General features: G+C 38.7%; 1 protein-coding gene across 6 annotated transcripts in view; it reads left to right on the top strand.

Annotated features, from left to right (window-relative positions):
- Positions 1-26,797, top strand: part of TENT2 (terminal nucleotidyltransferase 2) — a 51,173-nt gene that overhangs the window by 12,657 nt on the left and 11,719 nt on the right. For 3 of the 6 annotated variants that reach the window (XM_075725857.1, XM_075725855.1, XM_075725856.1), the window contains exons 8-12: positions 6,412-6,481; positions 11,284-11,360; positions 14,651-14,779; positions 18,913-18,956; positions 25,626-25,762. In XM_075725857.1, the coding sequence (XP_075581972.1) occupies positions 6,412-6,481; positions 11,284-11,360; positions 14,651-14,779; positions 18,913-18,956; positions 25,626-25,762 (457 nt within the window). Of the gene's footprint in view, positions 1-6,411; positions 6,482-11,283; positions 11,361-14,650; positions 14,780-18,912; positions 18,957-21,037; positions 21,228-25,625; positions 25,763-26,797 lie in introns of those variants that run through there. The other 3 variants (XM_075725858.1, XM_075725859.1, XM_075725861.1) reach the window with 2 other exon arrangements.

Raw genomic sequence — 26,797 nt, 5'->3', positions numbered from 1 at the left:
ACCATTGTCTACCATGTGCTAATGTGTTGGGCATCTTTGTCTTAAATTTGGTAGTGAAAGGAAAGGAGGCTGTCATGGTTTAGCCCCAGTTGGCAACTAAGCACCACACAGCTGTTCGCTCACCCTCACCCTCCCCGGTGGGATGAGGGAGAGAATTGGAGAAAAAAAAAGTAAAACCCATGGGTTGAGACAAAGGCAGTTTAATAGGACAGCAGAGGAAGAGAAAGTAGTAATAATAATAAAAGAATATACAAAACAGGTGATGTACAGTGCAACCACTCACCACCCACTGACCAATGCCCAGCCTGTCCCCAAGCAGCAATCACTGTCTCCCAGCCAACTCCCCCAGTTTATATACTGAGCTTATACTGAGTTTATATACTGATGTCATATGGTGTGGAATATGCTTTGGCCAGTTTGGGTCAACTGTCCTGGCTGCGCTCCCTCCCAGTTTCTTGTGCACCTAGCAGAGCAAGGGAAGTTGAAAAGTCCTTGACTAGTGTAAGCGCTACGTAACACACTGATGTTTTAGTTGTTGCTATCAGCATTATTTTCATACTAAATCCAAAATGCAGCACTATGCCAGCTACTAGGAAGAAAATTAACTCTAACCCAGCTGAAACCAGGACAGTATCCACCCCTTATCTGAGCCTGTTGTGTGATCAGTGTGACCCACTTATTCCATGTAGCATCAGTTGCGTGGTGTGTACAGGGGACCCTCCCTTTGAACATCCAGCCCAGCACCAGCAGTCGGGGTGCCAGCAGGAGCTGTGCTTCAGTACCAATCACTTCCAAAGCAGCTGAAACCCATGCTGCCAATATCTCTTTTGTAGTTGGAGTATAGTGGGCCTTGGATCGTCTGTATCGCTGGCTCCAAAACCCTAGGGGTTGACCTCAAGTCTCCCCTGGTGCTTTCTGCCAGAGGCTCCAGGTAGGGCCATTCTCCCCAGCTGTGGTGTAGAGCACATTTTTTACATCTTGCCCTGCCCGGACCAGCCCAAGGGCTAATGCATGAACTGTCTCCCGTTTAATTTGTTCAAAGGCTTGTGGTTGGTCAGGGCCCTATTTGAAATTGTTCTTCTTCTGGGTCACTTGATAGAGAGTGCTCATGATTAGACTGTAATTTGGAATATGCATTCTCCAAAAACCCACAATGCCTAAGAAAGCTTGTGTTTCCCTTTTGCTGGTTGGTGGGGACATAGCTGTTATTTTGTTGATCACATCCATTGGGATCTGATGATGTCCATCTTGCCATTTTATTCCTAAGAACTGGATCTCCTGTGCAGTTTGCTTTGCGGTGCAGTGGGGAGCATGGGAGGTCCCTTGACGTTAACTTTGTTTTATGGCAAAACCAGCTTCAGAAGCATTTGGACTGTTTTCTTCCCTTTCTCAAAAATCTCTTCTGCTGTGTTGCCCCATATGATGATGTCATCAATGTATTGCAGGTGTTCTGGAGCTTCACCCTGTTCCAGTGCTGTCTGGATCAGTCCATGGCGAATGGTAGGGCTTGTTTCCGCCTCTGGGGCAGTCGATTCCAGGTGTCCTGGCCTCCAAGTGAAAGTGAACTGTGGCCTGCACTCTGCTGCCAAAGGGATGGAGAAAAATGCATTAGTGATATCAATTGTGGCATACCACTTGGCTGCCTTTGACTCCAGCTCATATTGAAGTTCTAGCATGTCTGGCACAGTAGCACTCAGCAGCGGCGTGACTTTGTTCAGGCCACGGTAGTCTACTGTTAGTCTCCAATCTCTGTTAGACTTTTGCGTTGTTAAAGGGTGAGCGAGTCTTGCTGATCACTCCTTGGCTCTCTAGTTGATGAATCGGCTTATAGATGGGAATCGGGGAGTCTTGGTGTGATATTGCTGCTGGTGTACCATTGTGGTAGCGATCAGTACCTGTTGTTCTTCAGCCCTCAGCAACACCACAACAAAAGGGTCCTCCAAGAGACTAGGCAGGGTGGACAGCTGTTTAATTTCCTCTGTCTCCAAGGCAGCTATACCAAAAGCCCACCAGTACCCCTTTGGGTCCTTGAAATACCCTCTCCTGAGGTAGTCTATGCCAAAGATGCATGGAGCCTCTGGGCCAGTCACAGTGGGGTGCTTTTGCCACTCATTCCCAGTTAGGCTCACTTCAGCCTCCAATACAGTTAGCTGTTGGGATCCCCCTGTCACTCCAGCAATACAGAAGGGTTCTGCCCCTGTATAGCTTGATGGCATTAGGGTACACTGTGCACCAGTGTCCCCTAGAGCCTTATACTTCTGTGGGTCTGATGTGTCAGGCCATTGAATCCACACACCCCAGTAAATCCAGTTGTCCCTTTCCTCCACCTGGCTGGAGGCAGGGTCCCTCTAGTACTGGTCATAGTATTTGTTACTCACTTCTTGTAGATGTGAGTCAAGAGTCCCTTCATTAAGGTCAGATGTAAGATCAGCCATTCTGCTCTGTCTGGGGAACTGCCCACTGGAAACTGGAGCAGCAATTTTCCTGGAAGAACCCCCTCGTGTGATTGTTTTTCTTTGCAACTCATGTACCTATGCCTCTAGGGTTGAGGTAGATTTTTCATCCCACTTCCATCCTCTCCATGGTCATGCAGGTAAAACCATAGGGTGCCCCATGGTGTGTACTCTCTATATTCTCTCTCTTGAGCAGAAGAACGCTTACTCCTGATAGCTGAGATATTGCTCTGTATAGGTGGAGAGTAGGACCTATCCTCTTTGAGTTGCTGGACTTCCTGGGACAGTTTCTCCACAGCTCAGATGAAGGAGGAAGAGAGACTTCCGTTGTACTGCTGGAGTTGGCCAGCCAATTCATCCACTGTTTCTCCCTCTGCATCTTTCCAGGTGTTACTGCCAGTGAGTTGGCATATGATGATGGTGTGCTCTATACAAAATTCTGCCACGTGGGTCATGTGCTCCTGACTTCATCTGGATCTTTGGATAGCTGCTTGTTGTCCAGGTCATTATAAATCACCTCCAGCACAGCTAATTCCCTCAGGTACTTGATACCTCTCTCCATGGTGATCCACTTGCCTGGGTGACGTATAACATCTTCTTGAAGATAGACCTTTCCTTCATGCCTGACAGGAGTCATCTCCAGAGGCTGAGGGCTTGTGCTCCTTTTCCAATCACTTTGTCAATGCCCCCTTCCCTAGAAAGGGATCCCAGCTGCTTAGCTTCCTTATTCCAGGCTTATGGCCCCATTATCCCAGCATTGGAGCAGGCAGGTGACAATGTGCTCACCTGGATGACAGCTGAAATCCTTTTGCATATCTCGCAGCTCATTCAGGAATACAGATCAGGTGGTTTCCGTGTTTTAAAGAGTTCTTCCTATCCCTCTCAGGAATGCTCCTGCCAAGTTCTTCCTTGAGGGGAAGCAGGGAATTCTTCCTCTTCTTCCTCCTGTTCTTGTGATGGTCCTGCCTTAGAGTAGTCTGCCTCCTCATGGGCGGGGCAGTATGCTTCTTCCTCCTGTTTCCTCTTAGGAGAAGCTTCTTCATCCCTTACTAAATGAGCTGACTTTTGCTTCCAAGATTTATTCTTGTGTATGGGGGTGACGGATACCAACATGAGTTGGTTCTCTGGTTCAGCCGCAGTGCCTGCCACAGGTGTTTGAGTAGCCGCAGTATTCTTAAATATTTGTTTAACCCTAAGCAAGACCTGACACGCATTCAGGAGACATAGCAACAGGAACATGCTGGTTTGAACATCCCAAGAATTTTAAAAATTCTCAAGAGCTATGGTAATTAGGCTGGAGAAGAAGGGGAAGGTGGAAGAAGGTGTCTCCCCTATAGGTTGGCTCTAGGAGAAAAAGTAAAAAGCATAATTATTAATAATTTACAATAGATGTGACGGCAGTTCTGAGTACAAATACAAGATTGATCTCATGACCAATAATTTTATCATGCCTTAAGCCGATGTTGCACAGTACAGCAAAGTGATAACCTTTATCCATCTCCCAGAGGTGATAAACAGCACATAAACACTGATAAACAGTTTATATGGCAAGTAAGGTGTTACATAACACAACTCTGAGAACAAATACAACTCTTGAGAGGAAGAAAATCAACATGGTGACCAGTGATTACTAAACTAATATAATGGATGCTTATAGCAAGTTTGGACATGCTGTGGTCAGATCTGTTGTTACCTCAACCTTTGAGCCTCATGTTGGGCACCAAAATATGACTGTTGTGGTTTAACCCCCGTTGGCAACTAAGCACCACACAGCCACTCACTCACCCTGCTACCTGCAGCGGGATGAGGGAGAGAATCAGGGGAAAAAAAAAAAATAGTAAAACCTGTGGGTTGAGATAAAAGCACTTTAATAGGACAGCAGAAGTAATAATAATGATAAAAGAATACACAAAACAATTGATGCACAATGCAGCCGCTCACCACCTGCTGATTGATGCTCAGCCAGTCCCTAAACAGCAATCGCTGCCCCCCAGCCAACTCCCCCCAGTTTATATACTGAGCATGGTGTCATATGGTATGGAATAGCCCTTTGGTCAGTTTGGGTCAGCTATTCTGGCTGCGCCCCTTCCCAGCTTCTTGTGCAACCTGGCAGAGCATGGAAAGCTGAAAAGTCCCTGACTAGTGTAAGCACTACTTAGCTACAACTAAAACATCAGTGTGTTATCAGCATTCTCATACTAAATCCAAACCACAGCACTATGCCAGCTACTAGGGGGAAAATTAACTCTATCCTAGCCGAAACCAGGACAGAGGCAGAGCACTCTACATGCTTTATTGCTTTGCTTTAAGAATGCTCTGGGATGTTGGAGGAGGGATATTTGGATGTGTCTGCAGGTGCAGCTAGAAAGAGGGGATGCTTGTGTAAGTCATACTAGATTGTGTGTTTAGTGAACGTGGATTGGAGTTCTGTAAGATTCTCCCTTTAAAATTAGTAAATTAGTAAGATTATCTGTTTTCTTAAGTGCCAGTTTGTGTGTTGCTTAGGATCATACAATGAATTCAAATCCAGATAAAAGATTACCTCAGGTCAAATCCGTCTAACTGTGTGTATCCATAAAACACTTTCAGAAAGTCTCAAAAAAAAAGTAAAATTTGTTTTAATTGAATGTTGCACAGTAGGGTTCTACCAAACCTGAAGTTGTCACCCAAGTGCAATGGAGATGACACTGTTTAATCAAAGTTGCTATCCAAACCATTAGAAATACCTGTTTGCTTTGGGTTTTTTCCCCCAAAAAAAGTGAAGATCAGCTTTTATTTAAGGTTATTTTTAGTCTGTATTACTTCTAGCTTTGTCATACTTACTTATGCTAATTTGAGGTTAATTCATAGAAGCAAGGGGAAGATGTATGATGTTGCATATGGGCAAATTCAAGTGCTCCTAGATTTTGCAACAGAAGAAATTACTAAAATTGTGCTGCTTGTTCAAATTTGTATAATGTAACCTACAGGCTCTGCTTTTCTTTGTGTTTTGCATTACTTTCTTGGGCACATTTCTCATTCAGGATTATGGGCAACTATTAAACATAGCATGAGATATCATTAAGAGTAGGGAAATTGCAGCTAATATGATTGACACAACAGTTTTGGGGACCTGAGTGCAAAGGTGCATTTGGTGGCACTGTATGAGTCTGGCAGAGCTTAATATTTTTGGGTTTGGATGGTCTGGCATTGAGCCTATGTGTCTGTACTGCATGGGTAATCATCTGAGGTGCAGTCTTGTGATTATATATTTACTGCATGTCCTATCACCATTAAAGCAAAAGGCAAATGAAGCTTATCCCATCTGTGATGGAAAGTGTTGTCCTGTTTTCAGTAACAATTCGATTGGAAATTTATTTCTTGGTATGTACTTCATCAGTCAAATTAGCAGTTTTTAAAGGAATTTTTAAGCATAATCGCGTAGTGAAGATAGAGTTATGTTAATATTTTTTGATCAGTAAAATGTGTAATTTCACCTGTAGGCAAACTAGACACAATTGAAACGTATGCAGCTGATCATGTGCCCATTGCTACAGTGTAGTGCTGGGCTTAAGTGTCCAGCCATCCTGGATGGATATGTTCTTGCTGTCTTCTTTTTGAATCTTAATTATAACTGTTTGGGATTTCTATTACAAGTACAGCTCAGGGGAAGCGTTGTAGAACTGCATTCCTTATGTTCAAATTTATTGAATATACTTTGCCCAGAAAAATCTTACGCTAATGTTTTTCTGTAACATTTAGTGCATTTCTTTCCACACACTTTCCTAGACTGTATTTTTGCTAAAATTTGCTTGAAGTTAAAGGTTACTTAGTTTAGCACAACCCTTCTGAGAATATTTTTGCTAAAGTTAATAAGCTACTATTTGCTATAAATCCATCAATATGACTCCACTTTAGGATTTTATTTTAAGATCAGCATCTTACAGGAAACTTATTTGCATATTTTTCTCCCTTTCAGCAAGCTACATTGAGCGACCTCAGCTGATTCGAGCAAAAGTGCCAATAGTGAGGTTCAGGGATAAAGTCAGGCAAGTATTCTGTTCAACATAATTTTTTAGACTGACACAGGAAAGTACTCTATATATGTACTGTCTATATGAGTAGTCCCACTGAAGTCATGCTTTGTTTATTTGTGTTGTGCTATAGTCATATTGCAAATTTGTACAGCTAGCAGCATACAGTGGCAGTCAGCTTACTTCCTTGATGGCCTGAAACATTTCTTGTGGTTGAGATGCTGTTTAGTTTCTGTGATGTGAATTAGTAGCAGTACATCATGTATTTCTATGGGTTATTTGTACATAGTGGACTCCAGGTGTCAACGGTGGGAAGAAAACTGTTGTGAAAGATAGTTTTGGTTGCTGTGCAAACATAACTGTTGAGCTACTTAAGGACTAATTCACAGCATTTACACTACACAAACAACACTAAAACAAACTTTAGTTTCTTGTGATGACATTGTTTTCTTGATTAAAAAATTTTTCTTCATTTTAGAAGAGTATATTCTGCTGTCTTCTAAGGAGGCGTTCTGTTTAACAAAGTAGTTACATGTTCTTTTCACAGTGTTAGGTACTAATTTTATGACTTTTAGAAGGGGGGAGTAATTGGAGAGAAATGGACGTGTTGTATGTTACTGTATTCATCGTATCTTCATTATGAAGACATGAAAATGAATAATCAAGAGGGATGTACTAGGACAGAGGACAATGTATTTCTTATTGTGCATGATAAAAGTATCTGACAGAAGGAAAAACTGTGCAAAGCGCTCAAATTGGTTGGGAGTCTGAGTAATGTTCAAATCTTCCTATATTTATGGGCTTAGATTTTGTAAGACTTGTGTGTATCACCTTCATGGAATAATATAGCTTGACTATTCTTTGTAAATAGGACTTTGAACAACTCTCTTGTATGTAACTACCTTATCCTGCCTATATGCTTCTAAAATTTTGCAGCCCTGTCTCTGTCTTTTAAAAACAAACAAGCCCACTTCTCTGGCTTCTCTTTATAAAAGCATATCACAGTGTGCTTTTATCACAATATACCTTTATCAGGGCAGAAACCCTGCTGTGATAAAACGGAATCTGTCATGTTTACAATTTGAACTAATAAATACCATCCATTTAAGCTTTTCTTGCATCTGAGATTGTGTAACACTTGTTAGGGTTTTTGCTGTACAGTTTTTTCCATTTACACCTAATCCCATACTTACTACTGTATACTTGCCTCCCTTTTAAAAATTTGAATGATTTTTATCTAGGACCTTTCTCCTCTAAGAGTTCAGAAGGTTGTTTCTCCCATGCTTTCTGAAAGTATTAAACTCGTCAAAGTAAAATTTGGGTTAAATGGCTTGGCTACATATAACAATGCTAGCCTTTTCATAGATACACTAAGTGGTAGATTCCTTGTACAAATATTGAAAATCATGGAGCTATAGCAAGAATTTTTTTTTCCAACTTAAAATCAGAAAATAAGTATGGAAGTGATTGTGTCAGAAGATTTAAGTCTTTCTGTAGGCTTTTATATTTCATACTACAGTCACCAAAAAAAGTAATAGTCATGATATTTATATACCTTACAGACAGGATCTAAAGAATTCTTTATTTCCTGCTAAATCAAAGTATAATCTTAGAATCATAGAATCGTTTAGGTTGGAAAAGACCTTTAAGATCATCCAGTCCAACCGTTAATCTAACCTTGCCAAGTCCACCACTAAACCAACTAAGGGTGAAGCAGCAATTTCACGTTTCCTGGCTTGGTGGCTGGATTATTTTTAAGGAAAGTAAAAACTAGGAATCATTAAGGTTGGGAAGGGTCTCTAAGATCGTCAGTCCAACACCACCATGCCTACTAAACCATGTCCCACGTGCCACATCTACCTGTTTTTTGAACACTTCCAGGGATGGTGACTCCACCACCTCTCTGGGCAGCCTGTTCCAATGCTTGACTACACTTTACGTGAAGAAATTTTTCCTAATATCCAGTCTAAACCTCCCCTGGTGCAGCTTGAGCCCATTTCCTCTCATCCTATTGCTAACTACTTGGGAGAAGAGACCAACACCCACCTCACTACAACCTCCTTTCAAGTAGTTGTAGAGAGCAATAAGGTCTCCCCTCAGCCTCCTCCAGGCTAAACAGCCCCAGTTCCCTCAGCCGCTCCTCATAAGGCTTGTGCTCCAGACCCTTCACCAGCTTCGTTGCCCTTCTCTGAACACACTCCAGCACCTCAATGTCTTTCTTGTATTGAGGGGCCCAAAACTGGACACAGTATTCAAGGTGTGGCCTCACCAGTGCCAAGTACAGGGGGACGATCACTTCCCTGCTCCTGCTGGCCACACCATTCCTGATACGAGCCAGGATGCTGTTGGCCTTCTTGGCCACCTGGGCACACTGCTGGCTCATGTTCAGCCGGCTGTCTACCAACACCCCCAGGTCCTTTTCAGCCAGGCAGCTTTCCAGCCACTCTTCCCCAGGCTTGTAGCGTTGCATGGGGTTGTTGTGAGCCAAGTGCTCACTGGTCAACAAGATCCAGCACTTGGCCTTGTTGAACTTCATGTAGTTGGCCTCAGCCCATCAGTCCAGCCTGTCCAGATCCCTCTGCAGGGCCATCCTACCCTTGACCAGATTGACACTCCCACCCAATTTGGTGTCATCTGCAAACTTACTCAGGGCGCACTCAATCCCTTCATCCAGATCGTTGATAACGATTTTAAACAACACTGGCCTAAGATCTAAGATCTTCTTAGACTACAAGCTGCCCATTAGATTTTTCAGAGAAAAATCAGTACTGTTCACCATCTGGTTTCCTGTGTTGTTTTTTTAGAAGAGGGAGAACGACATGACTTTGGGTTGGGTTTTTTGTTTGGATCCCCCCCACCTCTTTCCATATATTTTTCTCCTATGTAACCTGTCACCTCCACCCACATTTTGTCTTTTTATTTAAGCATCTGTTTCCAATCGCTCATCAGCCTCTGTCTTTTGTAGGCTTATACATAATACATACATGCACACTCATTGATTGTTTAACAGAGGTCTTGAAAAGTGGATTGGATATTCTGTACCCAGGGCCCTAAGCTTGCTTTAGCCAAAACCAGAAACTAAACATGACAAGCTTCCTGTGAAAGCCAGTTTTCTTGATGCCCAGCTGCTGGGAGAAGGTGGTAGAATTCAGTGGGTGGTATGTCTGCGTCTGGATTCTAATGTGTTGCCAATGGTCCATATGTACCTGAAAATTGCCATTTCCCACTTTGATTTGGTGAATGAGAAGGCATTCAGTTTGTGTGTGTTCTCCTTTTTCATCTTAAAGGGTTTTTTAATGCTGTAACAGTAAGGGAAGATCCATTGCACTTAAAAACTTAGTATCTTTTCTTTTTTGGTAGTCTTTCCCAGGAAATAATTCCAGTATTGGCTCTGCTACACGACAAGCTTTTGATTAATTAACACCACTTCTGTACTACAGAGGATGCAAAAGCTTCCTCTTCTGCTGCATTTGATGTGCAGTTGACTCTTTTCCTCTCCTTTAGTGCTTTTGGTAGAACTTGAATCTCAACAGTACAAACCTTTTTCACTTGCCATAATTGCAACATCTATTAAATGTGCATCTTAAAGTACAAAATAACTGCAATAGAACTTGGCTTAATCAGCATCTGGTAAACAGTAATCTTGTCAATTGGGGTTAATTGGAATTACACATGCAGCCTGACATATTTCTTTATTGTATTTGCACATTCAACTGATATTCTTACTGGTGCATATGCTTATTTTTACAACTGATAAGCAGTAGCTTGAGCTTGTTTATTTCCTGTAGTATTATGTACTATGCTCTTAAAACATCTAAAAAGTCTTGCTTGATATTACTTCAGGTTTAAAATTATGTAGTATTTTTGATGAATGGTTTAATGTAGTTAATGATGTCAAAAACCTTTTGTAGGCATCAAATTAGGGTGTTTTCTTCAGTTTAAGAAATTCCAGGTCCATGTTCCCCTTATAATTCAAGAAAATCCAAACGAATATTCAGGCAAACAAATGCTATGTGAATGAGACTTGGATATCTAAAATGGAAATAGCTGTACATTGCAGATAGCTACTTCTTTGTCAATAATAGGCTCTTCTTGTTTGAGTTATAGTGTTGCTATAGCTTATTAACTGTGAATTTAACATAGTTTCTTCAGTACTGTGAGTAGTTAAGCTCTATATGCAGTATGAAATTCAAACTTTGGGGTGGGGTGTGATATAAATAAAGCAGGTAGTGCTTGTTTGCCTTGTTCTTATTTGCTGCTAACAGCATGAAACCATTATTAAAACTGTTTTATCACAAAACACGCAGTGTTTACTAATAAACACTTTTCATTTCAAAGTGCGTGCTGATTATCTCTGACCATCATTGCAGAAAAGTGATTCTTACCTTTTGACCCCTTCCAAATCTCCTCAGTTAATTGGCATGATTTCCTAAACTGATACCTCAGAGAATCCTTCCTGGCATCAGAAATTGTCCATAGTAAGTCATGTAGTGGAATTCTAGTCGGGAGAAAGATTTGTTAAAAATGCAAAACATATTTGATATCTTAAGTTGTCCTAAGGTCTAAATTTGGATCTACATGTGTTCTCTATGTAAAACAACAGTTACATTTTTATAACAACGGAATTCAAGTCTACAAGCAATTAAAGTACTATAAACAAAACCACAGTAGAAATCACAGCATCATCTGTTTTAAGAAAGTTTCTAGAGTATCACCGTAATGTTACATTTCTCCCCCTCTGTCACTAAGTAGGTAATAAATATTCTGAAATTGAATACCATGATGCTTGTTTCTTTTTCTTTTCTCCTCCCCAATAGCTGTGTGGAGTTTGACTTGAATGTAAACAATGTTGTAGGAATAAGAAATACATTCCTTCTGAGAACCTATGCATACAGTAAGTTTTTAATGTATTTTCTTATTTCTATAAACTTTGGTGTTTAAATTTGTGGCTTGGTATTGATAGACTATTAAAATTCAGTTGAATATATTAGGTTACTATATATAAAAGTACCTAGTGAGCCACATTAGATAGCTTTAAGATAACTTCTTGTTGCTCACTGTAAATATATAGAGGAAACTGATAAATGCTAGGTATGTTTTTAATTGAACATTATAATATTCAGAAGATAACAAAGATTCTTCATATTAAGGTCCATGTATCTGCTACAAGGGCTGGTTCAGTATTCTGCAGATAATGAGATCATTATACTAATGACTATCTAGCAGTATAATCTCCAGTTTCTTTTACTTCCTTACAGCCACTGGTAGGTATGTGTGGCTGATAGCTAGCTGTGTCTGTATGCTGTTACAGACTCTTTAATTGGAAAATATGAAATACTGCTTCAGTTTTTATACTAACCCCAGAACAAAACTGGTTTGTGTCTCCTCAGGAGTTTGCACTTTAGGAAAAGACTGTGAAACAGACTTCTGAAGGGGAAGTAATAAGAACAGCACTCTTAGTGCTAAACTAAGGTTTTCTTACTTAGCATCACAATGTCATTTGGCAGATAAATACATAAGGGGTAGACCTCAGGCTAATTCCTCTAGGCCATTTGTGGCTCTTCCTTTACCACCTTCTTCAGTTCTTGCATACAGGAATTCCTTTCTATTTAGGGTAGGAAGTTACCAGTAGAAGTTAACCTTTATTAGTTAACTTTTACTAATATTTCAGTCAGAGTACTTTCAGTGTTCCATACTCACATTATTAGAAGAGTCTACAACTTGTCCTGGATCAGCTGGTTAACTGTAATTTCTTCATACATCCAGGAACACATATGCCTGGAGAAGGATTTCCTTCCAAGCTTAAAAAGGTTAAGGAAATAATCTTTGTCATTCATAGCTACAGGTGAGGGGTCACTTCACCAAGTCTAATGTTGATATAGTTGTTCCTAGATTCTGCCACAGATTTCCCTTATTCCTCTCAACAAATCTGCAGGGCAGACGAGAGTGAAAAGAGCGGTGGAAGGGGTCCTTTTCCTCTGTTCTGCCTTGGTGCCCACTTTTCTAAGGCCAGCAAAATTAACTTTATGTCTCCCGATGAAGGATAAATATTGTTGCTTTCTTGAGGTCAAGAAGTGCGTGGGTAGCTAACGGAGGCTTGTGATTAAAAATACTATCTCCTCAATGTGCTAGACCTTCTTAATAGGCAAACTGTATCAAGCATAGTCTGTCTTGTCTTCTTTGGAACAGAAGAGTCTTAGGTGACATAAGACAAACAAAAGTAAATGGAAACTTTTGTCACACAGTCTCTTTACATACTTTTAGAAGTTGTATCAATCAGGGTGGATAGCATTAAAAGTATTAGCCTGCTCAGTTAAATTTGTGGCTGAAGGGCTTCACCCTGCATGGGAGAAAAGATCAAATTACCTCTTGTGTGGAATATGTATGGGTCTTTTTGTTCTAATGGAACAAAATAGATGCTTAAGCAAACAAGGGACTGGTTATCTTAAGTGAGCATGATTAAAAAAAAATTCATAAATATTTCTGTGGATTCGTGTCTTTTTTGAAATCAGCCTTTCTATGTCAGTGCATTGGTGCTGTAGAAAACATCAAAGATGATACGGCAAAGTGAAGCCGAATGTCCACAGAAAATGTAGGTAGATTAAGCAGAGCTAGAAACTGAAGTCTATGCTGTTGTGTTATCAGTTGTTTGCCTAAGGAGGCATGTCTGCAATTAAATCAGCAGTTGATGGTAGGTACTTTTCAGTTAGTAGAGGCTGGACCTTTGAGCAAATGACATTCCTGAGCATCTTCTTGAAGGGGTAGTTTGTTGACTGATGAAAGAGTATCAGGAAAAGTTTACTGACCATGTTGCACACTAACTTTGTTATATACTAATTACAGGCACTAGCCTTATCTCAGAATAATGTCAACTAAAAACATTTTGTACTGTGACACACACACACAAAAAACAGTCCCATTTAGAATTTGAGCCTATCTGCATTTTTCTCTCATGGAAAAAACATATTTCAGTTAATGCACGTTCATATGGCTGTACAGTAGTTCTTCTGCATCTCACAGCATACTAATAGTCATATTTTTTTAGTTCAACCACTGGTGAATAATGTCGGGAATGAGGTGACTGGTGGTGGTGAGTTTTGTTGTTTCTAAGAGGTCTTCCAGATCTAGGATATTCATGCTGAGAAAAGAGTACCACTTACAGGGGCACATGTGCTGAACCACTGTGAACAGGTTGTGAGAAAGTCACATGCTTGATGGGATTTTCAGAATAACAGAGTATCCCAGCTGGTGCTGTTGCAGGATGTCTGTTGTCCTGGATGAAGTGATAACCTGTTGATATATTCCTGTCCTGATGTGCAGAATACAAAACTTCGCACAATGTTGTTAGGTTAGAAAAGATACTCCAGAGCATATAAGGTGTTGTAAGTCCATCATAAGGCACTTGACTGACCTGATGATCTGCTTCCATGTATCTGCAAAGTATGCTGCAGGGTCCCTAGGAGGTGGTGGTGAGTGACATCTCCCTACAACACATTGCTATCTTAATTAGAAGGCTATCTATATTCCCCAGAAATTCAGAAGATCATACCTGGAATATGGCTGTATTTATGTCTTTCGTCATTAAAAGCGTGTGTCTTGATTTAATGAGTTACTGTATCTAACATCTCATCGCCATAAAAAGCTATTGAGGACCAGGCAAATTTAAAATTAATGTTCGTATGCAGGGGTTACTACTTTCATGGATCCTGATGAAAACTTAAGAATGAGCTCTGTGTCCTCCAACCAGAATTCTTTTCCCTGCCCTCAAAGTTTATATAACCTAAATTTAAAAAAAAAAAAAAAAAAAAAAGTGGTCTGTCTTGGCAGCAAGTTAATTCAGGGAAAATCAGTACAATGAACTGGAGAGAACTTAAAAGTAAAATGTGACACTGCTACATTGACTCATGCATCCAGTTTTGTCTTATCTGCAAGTTACGTGGCATACCCCTTGTAATGTGTCTGTGGATCTTGCTACTCAAAAGACTGTTTTCAAATGCAAGTATTTTTTGTGATTTTTTGTAAGATGGATAGTAGTTGGAGAATAACTAAGTAAATTCTATAAAATGGTTGCAAAAGGTAACCTTAGAATACAAGAGTATCACGTTGATCAAGTAGGAAGAAATGTTGATTGATTGCTGTCTAGTTAAATGTGCTTTTTTTGAGACGTATTTATTTTACTTGCAGTTGAGAATCGAGTTCGTCCATTAGTACTTGTTGTTAAGAAGTGGGCGAGTTTTCATGACATAAATGATGCCAGTCGTGGTACTTTAAACAGCTATAGTCTTGTATTGATGGTTTTGCACTATTTACAGAGTAAGTATTTTTTTACGTGTTGAAACTGTCCCTTTTAAGTTCATATTTGTGTAGTTTTCCTCCTTAATGAAATTAAACACCAGCAGGAGTCATCTTCCACACAGAAAAATCTGATAATAAAGTGGGTTTACTACATTTCCTTAGTGCTGCATTTTTCTTTAACAAGTGGACCTCTTCTCTGGAGGGAGAGTTATGAGCTTTAAAAAGGTTTTTTAAAAAAAAAAAAAAAAATCAATGTACCTGCAGGACACTGTATAAAATAAACTCAAGCACTAGTTAATAAAAATCTGCCTTTTAACAGAAGGAAAATAAACTGAAGCTCTAGTTAACAGAATTCTACCTTTTAACAAAGGGAAAAACCTAAACATAACAATTCCAGTGTTTTTTTGTTTGGGGTTTTGTTTTGGGGGGGTGGGGAGGTTTATTTGGGAACTTCCAAGAAAATTCAAAGGGACAACAAATGCTGTGGGGTCACTCTTCTGTCTTCTGGTGAGTAAAGGACTGAACATAGGGGATGTGTATATGCAAGAATGCATTACCATGTGGTTAGATTTTTCCACTGATTATTGTCTTCTGTAAGGTGGCAGATATTGAAGGCCATTAGAAGTTGGGATATTTGGCTGCCAGTGGCAGTATCTTTTCTTGTGACTTCAATATGTTGAAACACTGAACATCTGTATGGAGCTGGAGAGCTTTACCTGAGAAGCTGAGGATCCCTGTTGAGAATTCAAGATATCCATGCAGTCCAGAAATGTTTTTGAGGAATAGGTTGAAATTAGCTTATCCGCCTGTTTCTTTCATTAGAGGAAGTCCACATTTGTGATTTTTGTAGTTTGCAGGTCTTGCTTAAGACTTAAGGATTATCATTTAAGAAATCATTTAGCTGATTATGAGTTTCTTGGTTCTTTATTGGGAGATAAGTGGCTTCAGAAAGGAAGGCAAGGAACCCCTGAAGTGTATATCTTGTGGAGTAACATGCCTGTAGAAGTATTTTCTTAATTCCTGTGAGTTCATGGAATAGAATAGTCTATAGACTGCATATTTTGCTGCTTGTATTCATTCTGCACCTTTGTTTTAATTTTTTTGTAATATGCTGATTATTATTGTTCATGTTATTTTAATGCAATCTGGTTCTTAACCTTTTATGATCGTATCTGTGGACAAATGGCATAGGCTCTCACTTTAGTCTTTTCCTCTTGATCAGGTTGTGTAGACTTTAATTTTTTTTTTTTTTTTAAATCAGGTAGAAACAATATTTAGGTCCTCTGACAGCTTGTTTGGCCTGGAACATAGATATTTGCTGTTGAGTGGGTAGCTACACCCACTCTGTACTAGGGTGGAAAGTTTTTTATGGTAGTTGACTCAAGATGGTGGCTTTCTTTCAGCTGAGCAGTATCTGTAGTAGAGGACCTAGGAAGGCATTTTGTGTATTTGGGATCCGCTTGGCTGGGTTACTTCTGAATTCTTTGATGCCCATACTGTGTGCTTGTTGTTAATGTCCCAGTCATGAGGACAGTAGGATATAAGCTAGTCTATCCAGTGACTACATCTTTTTTCTCTACATCTACTATGGTGGAGTTCCACAGATTTATTTCTTTCTGTGGAAAGAAAATGTGATCCAGTCTGTTGTGACAGCTCTGAAACTACACTGTAGGTGACTGAGTACTTCAGTGTTAGATCCTTAATACACACCAGGAAAAAAAAAAAATCAAACAAAACATGTTGATTTGAATAAGATTAAATGACAGTGAACTTAAAAATGCCAAAGTGATTATTAGATACAAGATCAAAAATGTTGGGAACTATTGGATGTGAAGATTGCTATGCAAAGGTGAAGCACAAGCAGGAGAGGAGAAAAAGTATCTCTACGTGGTCTAGCAATTAGTGACCATCTTAACAGTGACTTGATAAGCATTTGATAGTTAGTGGTATACTTTAAATGGAAACAGGCTTTTCCACTTGGAAATTTATTCTCCGAATCTATTTTCATTGTATCACAGTTACTCTAGAGCCTTGTATTGAGTGCTGTATGCAGTCATGGATAGCCAATTTCTGAGCTGTGTATAAAAGTAATACACAAAAGGGAAGACAGTAGGAGTTACAAAGAAGTAGAAATGTGTAGGCTTGCCAGAAAGTTAACAACCATGCCAGCATGAGGGTATTTGCTGTAGTCATCTGTGGCAGCTGCCACAGCTGTCTAGGGAAGGGGGGGAAAAAAAGTTCAAATAATCCTTTTTATGCAAAACTGTGATCAGTCAGCTGCCTGGGAAGGATCAGGAGTCCACAGACCAGAGAGGAGCCTTTTACCTGTGCTTCATCAGCCTTTTCTGCTAAAAAAGACTGAAGTGTGGCTCTGGACATGTGTCTAGCACCAGCTGTTTAGATCCTGATGTTTTATTCATGCAGATTTTAGCCTTCCCCACCCCCCCTTCTTTTAATTTCTGCTACATGCATGTCATGCTACTTAAAGTAGTTGTGTCCTAGTCATAGAATTTCTAATAGAGATTTTGTTGATAGAATCATAGAATCATAGAATGCTTTGGGTTGGAAGGGACCTTGAGAGATCATCGAGCCATGATGTTACCGGGGGGGGTGGGGGGGGTGGGGGGGGGGGTGGTGGTGGTATAAAACTAAAAGCTTTCTTTTGCAGTAAATAGTGTCCCTGTCTTTGCTAGACAAATTTCTTTACTGCTTAATCCATTTCCATATTCTTTGGATGTCTTTGGACCTAAGGTTAGTGTGGCTTGAGTTTATTTTGTAGATACATCAGTGTCTTGTACATGAACTTTCCTCCAGGTAACAGGTTCAACTATCTTGTACAGTAAAAGGAAAACTCATGTGGCAAATGAGCGGTAAGTGGTAACTTTTCCCCTTAATTCCATCCTCTTAGTGTAGCATACAGACCCAGATAAAATGTTTTGATTGCTTTTATCGCTCAGATTTTGTTGCCTTTTATTTTAGTGTGGCAGAGAACTGGAAATTATCCAAGATGTTGCAGAAATAAGATGCTCTTGCATATTTCTAAACACCCACAAACAAAATAAAAATATTGTTAAAGCAGCTGTGATCGTATTCTTAGCGGTCTGGCTAGTTAATGTAGTATACTCTTTGAAGATATCCCAAGCATATTCTGAGAGTTCTGCTGTTCTGATTCTTAGTCCCTATGGAAAAAGGATTCTGTAACTTCTCATCCCCTATGAGACCTTGTCTGAAAGGTGAATTAAGTCCCAAGTCAAAGTCCTGGGTGCTGAACTTAATTATCATTCTCCCCAGTGAATGATGTAGACTAGTTGTTTAAAAAAAAAAAAAAAACAAACCCCAAACATGCAGGAGTGCTCTAACAATTCTGTAGCTGCTCTAAGGCTTGAGTGGGATGTGAATACTTCGGCATTTTTTTTCTATCTGTAGAACCATCTAACCTGGGAGATAAGATTTTTCCCTGTTATTTGTATTGTGAAATGGATGCCCTTCCCACCTATGACTTTCATAAAAGTTACAATTGTTCAGTTCATTTTGTGTTTGTTAGTTAATGTCTGCATAATCTTTATAACCTGTTTGCTGTTTAATAGACCAGCTAACAGCATTAGACTGTTTATGTATTTTATGGGGATTTTGCTAGCAATGCCTATTAAGCATGTTGGGCTTTTTATCTTTAGGTTACTTTGCAGACTCATTATGTAATACTTCGCAGCTGAAGAATGTGTACTTTTGCAGTATCTGGAGACATTATTGTGATAGAATCATATTGAGTTAGATGTAGGAAAAACAATGAGTGAAGCTCTGATTTTTCCTTCAGGGAATCTAGTAGATGAGTTTCTTATAGCCATGAATGAACATGAATTTTACAAGTGAAGTCGTACCCAGCTGCTGTAAAATTTTCCATGTCGTCTACAAATAGTAGTATCTTACTAACAGTTTCCCTTAGCTGAATTAATTCCTTATACTACTATATACAAACTATAGTAATAGAAAGATTTGGTGAATAACTTTTATTTTACAAAATGCATGAAAGTGAAGCTCTTGATAGATGTTTTTAAGATGGAATTTCAGTCCAGCCCTCTGGTGTAGTTGATATGATATTGTTTCCTGTGAATTACATGAATCACAGCAACTTTAAACTTCTTTTTTTATAGCCCTACCTGAACCCATCCTTCCATCCCTTCAAAAAAATTACCCAGTAAGTGTTTCTTATGAATTTACTACATCATATATGTGTATGAAGCTGCTTATCTAAAATATATGAATTCTTAAATATCTCATGGATTAAGCTAAACACAGTCTGTAAGCCTGGTCATTGATACACTAAAAGTAAGCATGAAAAAGGTTATTTGCTGCCTTTGGTAATTTCTTTAGTGAAAACAGTCTGTTATATATGAGATTTCACACGGTTGGAAACAAGTGCTAATGAGAGCTGATGACCTAATGCTCTTTATGCTGGCCTGAAAATATCACTGTGTCATCTGTAACTTTCTGATTCTTTTTCTTAATACGTTAAATAGTGTTTTTTCCATGCAACTGTGGTGTTTCAGAATCCCATACCTTCCCACAGCTGTTGAGTGGCCTGATACTTCTGGGTGCAGAGAGTGAATGATACAGGTTTACTAAGGAGACTTTTGAGACCTCACAAAATTTGGCTTCAGTCCAACAAGAAAATGTGTTTTTGGGACTTTGCGGTTATATCCAGATCATACTCTGTTCATTTCCAGAGAACTCTGTGAATTGGTATGCCATGATCCTCTGCAGAATTAAGACTGTAATTAGTGAGACTTAATCTAAGGAAGGTTACCTAGAAATAAGAGCTACCCTCCTAAGTATTTGTCTGGGGACAAAAGAGCTATTGCTGACTAGTTCTGTGCTGTAACTTACAGAAATTCCTCAGTTCTTTCCTCCTTACCTTTCCTTTCACATGTCACTTTTTAAGTTTTTCTTTATTCATAGTCGCCATAGTTTGGTGTCCCTGTCTTATGTATGTTTTTTTACTGTTGCTAATAATTGTGCTGAGGTAGTATCAGAAAGCCATTCCTTCTTTTGCATATATTTCCTATAATGCTGAAATGGGAATTATTTGATGACACTGTTCATCAGGGAGAAAATACTGTGGTGTCAGCCATTTTAGGTAATTGGGATAATCAAGATGCAGAAGAAAGCTTTGAGCTGTAGTACAGTGCAGTTTTATTTCTATTTTGTAAACCTGCTTTGGCATACTTGTGCTAAATTTTTACAGTCTTTATTTTTCCTTCTGATTTTTTACTGTACTATATACCTTCTAATTTCTTCATTGTTAGTGCTCAAAAGCATTTGAAGCTGTTTGTCATTTCTTGTACACTTAGCTTTATCTGATGGGGTTTTTGACTTGCTAAATTTGTAATTATGTTTGCTTAAAGCTCATATGCTGTAGTATGTTAAGTTTTGTATAGCATGTAGTTTAAAGAAAACAAGAATTGGTAAGAATTGGTAACTTTTGACTCCTTTTTGTAATAATAATAACATTTATATTTGTAATGTTTGAACTGTGTAAAGGCTTTCAGAGCACTATACAAGTATTAATGGCTTAAATGATTAAAGCAAAAGTATACAATACCATAAGCTGAAAAACCTAATGAATTTGTACTAAATGCAAGGTTTTATCTTGTGTCATGTGAAAGTGCTAAATCACTTGCCAGGTACCCGTGTTTCTAGAACACTGCTGTAATAACATTTTTTACCATGTTTCAATGTAGATTTTTGTTGGTTTTGTTAGTTATCTTGCCTTTGGAGGATTGACTAATTATTTTAGGACTGCTAATAAAATAAAAAGAGTATTTTATACAAGCTTACTATAAAACCAAATCAAAACTATGGATTAAGATTAAAAAAAATTATGCTAGAAATCTGCAAATATATTTTTGGTCTGCTCTCTCCATTAGGAATATAACTAAGTGTTTAAAAATTGTGAAAGTTAGAATTCCTGAATACTGATATTGCAAAGAAATTTAAAATGAAAAATACACCAGAACAATTCTGGTCTTGTAGCTTGCAGTGATAATTACAAAGTACAGGCAAATGGCAGTATCCAAAGAACCCATATGTCTGTCTTGTGGCTGTAGCTGGTCAAAGCTGTGTCTACATCCTAATACTACACATAAATACTGCTTCTGGCCTTCTGAAACAAACCACCCTACCTACACTCTGTTTTTTTTCAAAATCAAATCTGCAGCTCTTTCCGCAGCCTGAGAATACTTCTGTGCTTTGAAGGAAACTGCTTGTTTTAAATTGTAGGTGCCATGTAAAAGACACATGCTTATCTTGAGCGAGAAGCAAAAGGCAGATTCTGTGACTCAGTGTATCCCTACTGCAGATGTGAAGGGTGAGAAGTCCTGGAAAGCCACCAAATCTGCCCACCTGTGCATTGTGTTGCCATGGAGGAGTCTCCAGCTAGCACCGACCTGATGTGTTTTGCAACTGCTAGTTTAGAGGGAGTATTGGACCATATCAGATGTGGGGTTGGATTCTGGGGCTTCCTACCCCCCCAGCCAAATGGGGTAGATGAGATTAGCCCACAAAATGTGTTGATCAGTTCTGAAGTATACATAGAACTTGCCTCCAAGTCAGGACTTCTAGAGATGATGGATGGTGCTTACTGTAGCTCCTTCATGCATGGGAATCAGTCCTTGGACAGACATAATTTGCTTCACTTCTCGACTTGCACTTTTTTAAAGTATAAACATGAGTTAAATGTTCATTTGTAAGACTGGGGAAGGCTATTTTGTATGTGCAAATATAAATACCTATCAAAAATGGCAGGATAATATGCTGATGATACCACTGTAAACTTTTTTGAAGGAAGACTCTTGTACAGTCAGAGTTAAACTCATTATACGTCAAGATATTAAAAGATAAAGATTTTTTTTATGTATGTTTGTGTTCCTTTCCAGTGCATAAGGTGGAGTGAGAGTATGTATAACCATTATGTAGCTTGAACATGAAGCATGTTGTTTAATGCTAGTGTTTCCTTGAGAAATCAGCCAACCAAGGTAAAGATCAGAGATCTAGCAAAAAAGGATAAAAGACTTTGGGGTCCCTTTTTCTGGGGTATTTTGAAATAATGGATAGCTCATTTATATTTGTTGCTCAATCAGGTCCCAAATTTCTTTTCCATTTCTTAAGACGGCAAGAAGCAAAGACACAGCAAGCAAATCAGGGACTAGTTTTAAAAGAAGCTGAATTTTTTGCCTTCTAGAGCAAGAGGGGAAAGCTTACAGGGAAGGCCTACCTGAAACTAAGCTAGTTTGAAGGATGGTTTGTAACTCTGTTTTATTACCAGCCTCCCTTATGTGCAGAATCTCTAAGCTGTACCTTGTTCTGTTTATCTAGTCATTCCCCAAGTCCCTCTGGCAGGAGGAAAACTGCTGTTATCCCTGTTTTACAATAAGTGAATGGGGGCGTGCTGAGGCTAATGGATTTTCTTGGGTTGTCTGTGGCAAAGCAGAAAAATGAGCGTAGGTATCCTGTGGCTGGTCTGACCTCTTGTTCGCTGGACACTGAATGATTGCTTTGTCAAGAAATTACCTTAAATGAACTGCATTCTTGGTTATTGATTTATTGAATATTGGTATATCTTGACAGAAGTTTTCCTTAAATCTTTCCCATACCCAATTTTAAGTAATAATTAATTTGGTTTTACATCTAAAACTTTCTAATCTGGTAATAGGAATTTCTTCCATAAGAAATTTTCTGTATTTCAGAAAGATGAAACCCTTTCTTCTTCCTACGTGTGGTGATCAGCCACTCGCAGTGTTTAAAAAAAAAAAAGTCGACTAACAATATGAGAAATGTGATTAACAGTTTGCTTTAGTTAGTGTAAAAAAATCTTATTTTCCTCCAGAAAAGTAGTTTCAGTCTTGCTTTCCATTTTGTAATATTTAGCTGTCTTTCTAAAGAGTAACTTTCATAGTGGTATAACCACTAAAACAAGTGGAGATGGGAAGTATTTATATGTGTGTCTCTTGAACTAGGTGGCTGGGTTTTCAAATGATAAGCTGCTGTAGACTGTAATTTGCCTTTTTACTAGACCACTTGTATAGAATAATATTTATTTTTTGTGTAGGCTGTAATTTGCATTTTTACTAGAGCGCTTGTATAGAATAATATGCATTTATTTTTTGAAGGCAAATGCTTTTGTGAGTAAGGAAAACTTTGATTTGCCTGACCTTTGTGAGGCAAGTGTATTTAATAGACATGGTAAAACTTGGAACTGCAGGTTTCATGAAATTGAACTTGCTTTGGGGAAAAAAAAATTGAACAAAATAATTTTAGATTGCAGAATTGAACAGTTTTAATCCTAATTACTAGATGAAGATTTAGAAAATTGCCTTCTAATGCAGGTTAGGAATTTTATCTCTTCTGCCATGGGTGGGAATCTTTGGAATGTGGTATATTTCCTGCCCCTGAAATTATGAGTCTTTTTCTGTTTTATCACTGCTGCTTACATGGCTTTTGATCAGTTGCAAACTCGGTGAAGAAACAGACAAACTAAATATCCTGAAAAATGCCTTCATCTGGACTATGCTTCTATCATAATCACCCTTTTCAAAATACAGATTTGTGATTTTAAAACTCTGCAAGGTTTTGTAACTTCCTATTTCATTAACTGCTAACAAATCTTATTGAAAAAAATCTTTGAAGTTGTATTTGATGTTGTTTTGATCTTTCATTTTTTCTGGATGTGAGCATATGCACACAGGCACACATACATTCTTTTTTGCTGTAAGTTTTGTTACAACTATATTTGATATATTGTCTTTTGCTATTGTACTGTTGATTTATTTTTTCTTATTCATATGATGTACAAATACAAATTAATTAATTGTGATCAATATATAAAACAAATAAAATGAACTTAAGGTCAAGATTGATAACAAAAAGCAGCATCCTCTCTAAGCTTGTAATAGTGCTAAAGAAAATAGTGTATTTATTATGCTGAAAAATAATACCCCAAAGTCTAACTTCTTAGCTGCTCAGTATGCCAACCCCAACCTCGCTATGGTGGCAGATTTTTCTTGCAGTTGAGAAGTTCTCAGACATTTGAACATTCAAAGCATTATAAAAAAAAAAAATCTTGTTCTCCTTTTCAAAAATGTCTGCTGCCTCCAAACATTTACTTATTAGTCTTAGTAGGTATCTGTTGTAGTAATTCCTTGCATTTCTATTTTATATTGTTTGGAAGCCGGCAGCCCTTGTTCTCATTCCTTCCATGTGCCGCCCGCCCGCACATTTCCTCATGAGCTGTTATACTGCTAATACTAAATTCATTTGTTGTGACTCTTCTACACCTTTCTGTGGGAATGGGCAAGGAGTGACTTTCTGTCTAGTACCTGTCTGGTTACCTTTGGGGTTAAAACTGTATATACTGTATAACACAGGAACAACTGTTTCCCTTTTAGATCTTTATAAGCTGCATATGTGCTTTTTATGTCTGTCTCCCTCCATGGTTTTGGTGTGTTCTGTTGGATTGTAAGCTGTTAAATTCTGAGCTCAGCTACCTGTAATAATATTTTATATGCAAAGTTACATCATATGAGAACAAGACTTGAAAATTCTCATAGCTGGAAGAATGGCCTTTTTTCCCCAGAAGGTGTTACGCAAGGTCCCAGGAGTTTTGCTAGAATTGGAAAAAGAGGATGGGAGTCCCAGACTTTCCAGTCCTGCTGGTTTGATCGCAAACCATACTTTTCTCAGAGGAAGCACTGCGAGCTGTGAACGTGGAAATAGTATTACAGTGTATACTGCTTCCAGCAATATTCCAGTACTATAAAGTTTGAGTCATGCCTGATACTATTCTTTAAAATAACAAAGGAGTGGGAGGGGAGATACAGTTATGACTGAATAGGTTCCTAAATTTACATAGATGTATTTATTTATGTGACTATAAAGCTTATATCTTGAGTGTATCTTGAGTTCATCTTCCTTAAAATACACAACATTGCTGTAAAATGTAGTATCCTGGTATTACCAGGTTTTAAAAATTGTTCCTCTGGCAAGAGAAGATAGGTTCTCTTCCAGGTACCCCAGTCTCAGACGAATCTAAAGTCTGCAGTGGACACCCAAAACAGTATAGCAGATCTAAACCCATGTTAATTTAGTCTTGTGTAGATTCCTTTTTAAGCTGGCAATAGTGACTTTTGTTTATAGCAAACCTGACTTTTTCTCTCCCCCTCCTCCCTGAAGAAAAGCATACTTCAGCTTAAACGCTGCATTCTGTGTATTCAGGTTTTTTGTATAACTTTTTTTTTTTTATTCTTTCAGATAGGTTGGCTAGAGGAGGTGCTGCTGCAGTCTTTGAACTCATTATGTGGGAAGATGCAGGTTCATATTAGAGCCAGTGGGTTTCATATGCAATTTTAACTCTATACTGTGGGAAAAATAAGTCAGGCCTTCCTTTTGGATAGTTTCTGTACCACAGTTATGGAAACTAGGCGATAAGTGCATTAGCTTCACCTACCCTATCTCAGTTTAACTGCAGCCAGCTCAGTGCAGGCTACCTTACTCAGCTTCTGCTCATGTAGTTTTACTAGCATGTAAATGTAAGTCCAGTTCAGGGATTCTCCCATTTGCTAAAATTCTTTAGCAAACAGAAGGCAAGGGATTGTCTCAGACACTCCTGTGCAAGATGATTCTACCTGAGTTCAGGGGGGAGTAACTAGTATCCAACAGAGGAGCACAAGAGGAAGAGTCCTTCACTTGCTAAGATGTCCTTGAACTTCTAATAAGCAAATGATAGCCAGCCTTTTTATTGTGAAAAATATATGCACCTAGATTAAGATTGTGTGTGTGTGTATATACATACTCTCTGTTTTTATTTTGACAGGAATCTTTTGATCCTACTATGCAGTTGCATCTTGTTCATCAAGCTCCATGTACCATTCCTCCTTACCTCTCAAAAAATGGGTCAAGCCTTGGAGATTTGCTAATAGGCTTCTTCAAATATTATGCCACAGAATTTGAGTAAGTAATAAGCTCATCTTAGTGTTTTAGGATATGCAAAGCTTTGATTCCTTCTATTCAGTATAGCAATACTTTATAACACTTGAAGAGAAAGAATAGTAGTAATGCAGGAGTGGTAACTGACTGACAGGAGACGGGAGAAAAGACTGAAGGACAACAGGAGTGCTGATAAAGAGTGTCTGACATCTTTTGCTTAGCCAAGCATGCCATCCTGTAAAATAGGTGCCAGAAGTTAAAGAGCTTGGTCCTTTAAAAATAGCTGGGTTTTGTTACCTTACACTATTCTAAAACTGCCTGTCCATGTATGAGAAAAATCTATTTTTCTTAGTTGTAATTTAAGGTATTGAGTCAACGGAGGTAGCTGACCAGGTGGCTCCTTATTTTGGCTATAATATATGTCAATATAGTCCACACCTAGTGATGAATTCTCCCATGTGTAGTTGGTTCACTAACTTTGCTGGTTTGCTAGAATCTGAGTTAAATTTTGGCATCTGGACTTCACAGAAGAGAAGGAGAAACTGAAGTTGTGAGGGCATCTCAGAAAGCTGTAGATTACCAACACTTTGCCAAATTGTCACTCGAGAATTTCTCAGAAAAAGTGCTTGTCCATATAAAATATCAAATGGTTTTATTTCAGTAAGCTTAAAGATCTTCTAAAGAACTTGTTTCTGAGGCAGTTCGTTCATATATGTTGCTGTCCTGTGTATGTGCATCATATCCATTTCCTGGAAGGAGAACAAAATGTATAACTGCTGGATAGTCATAATTTTTTAAGTGTTTGTATTTTACCTCAATGTAAGAAGTGAACAATCATGAAACCCTTATAAGAAAACATCTCTGGGGTGTGCACCACGTGTGGAATATGTAAGCTAAATCCAGATGGCCTGTGGCAGTTCATGAACTAATTGCATTTTGTGCATGCTTAACCCTGATTCAGAGAGATTTTCACATAAATGATTTTCCTTCAACGATCTCTGCAGATAAGGGAATGGTATTTCATCCTAAAAGTTTCTCCTGAGTACCTATCTTTTCAGC

Source organism: Pelecanus crispus, chromosome Z (genome assembly GCF_030463565.1).
Source record: "Pelecanus crispus isolate bPelCri1 chromosome Z, bPelCri1.pri, whole genome shotgun sequence".
Taxonomy (NCBI): Eukaryota; Metazoa; Chordata; class Aves; order Pelecaniformes; family Pelecanidae; genus Pelecanus; species Pelecanus crispus.
The sequence above is the reverse complement of the archived record's forward strand: the minus strand, read 5'-3'. Positions and strand labels throughout refer to the sequence as shown.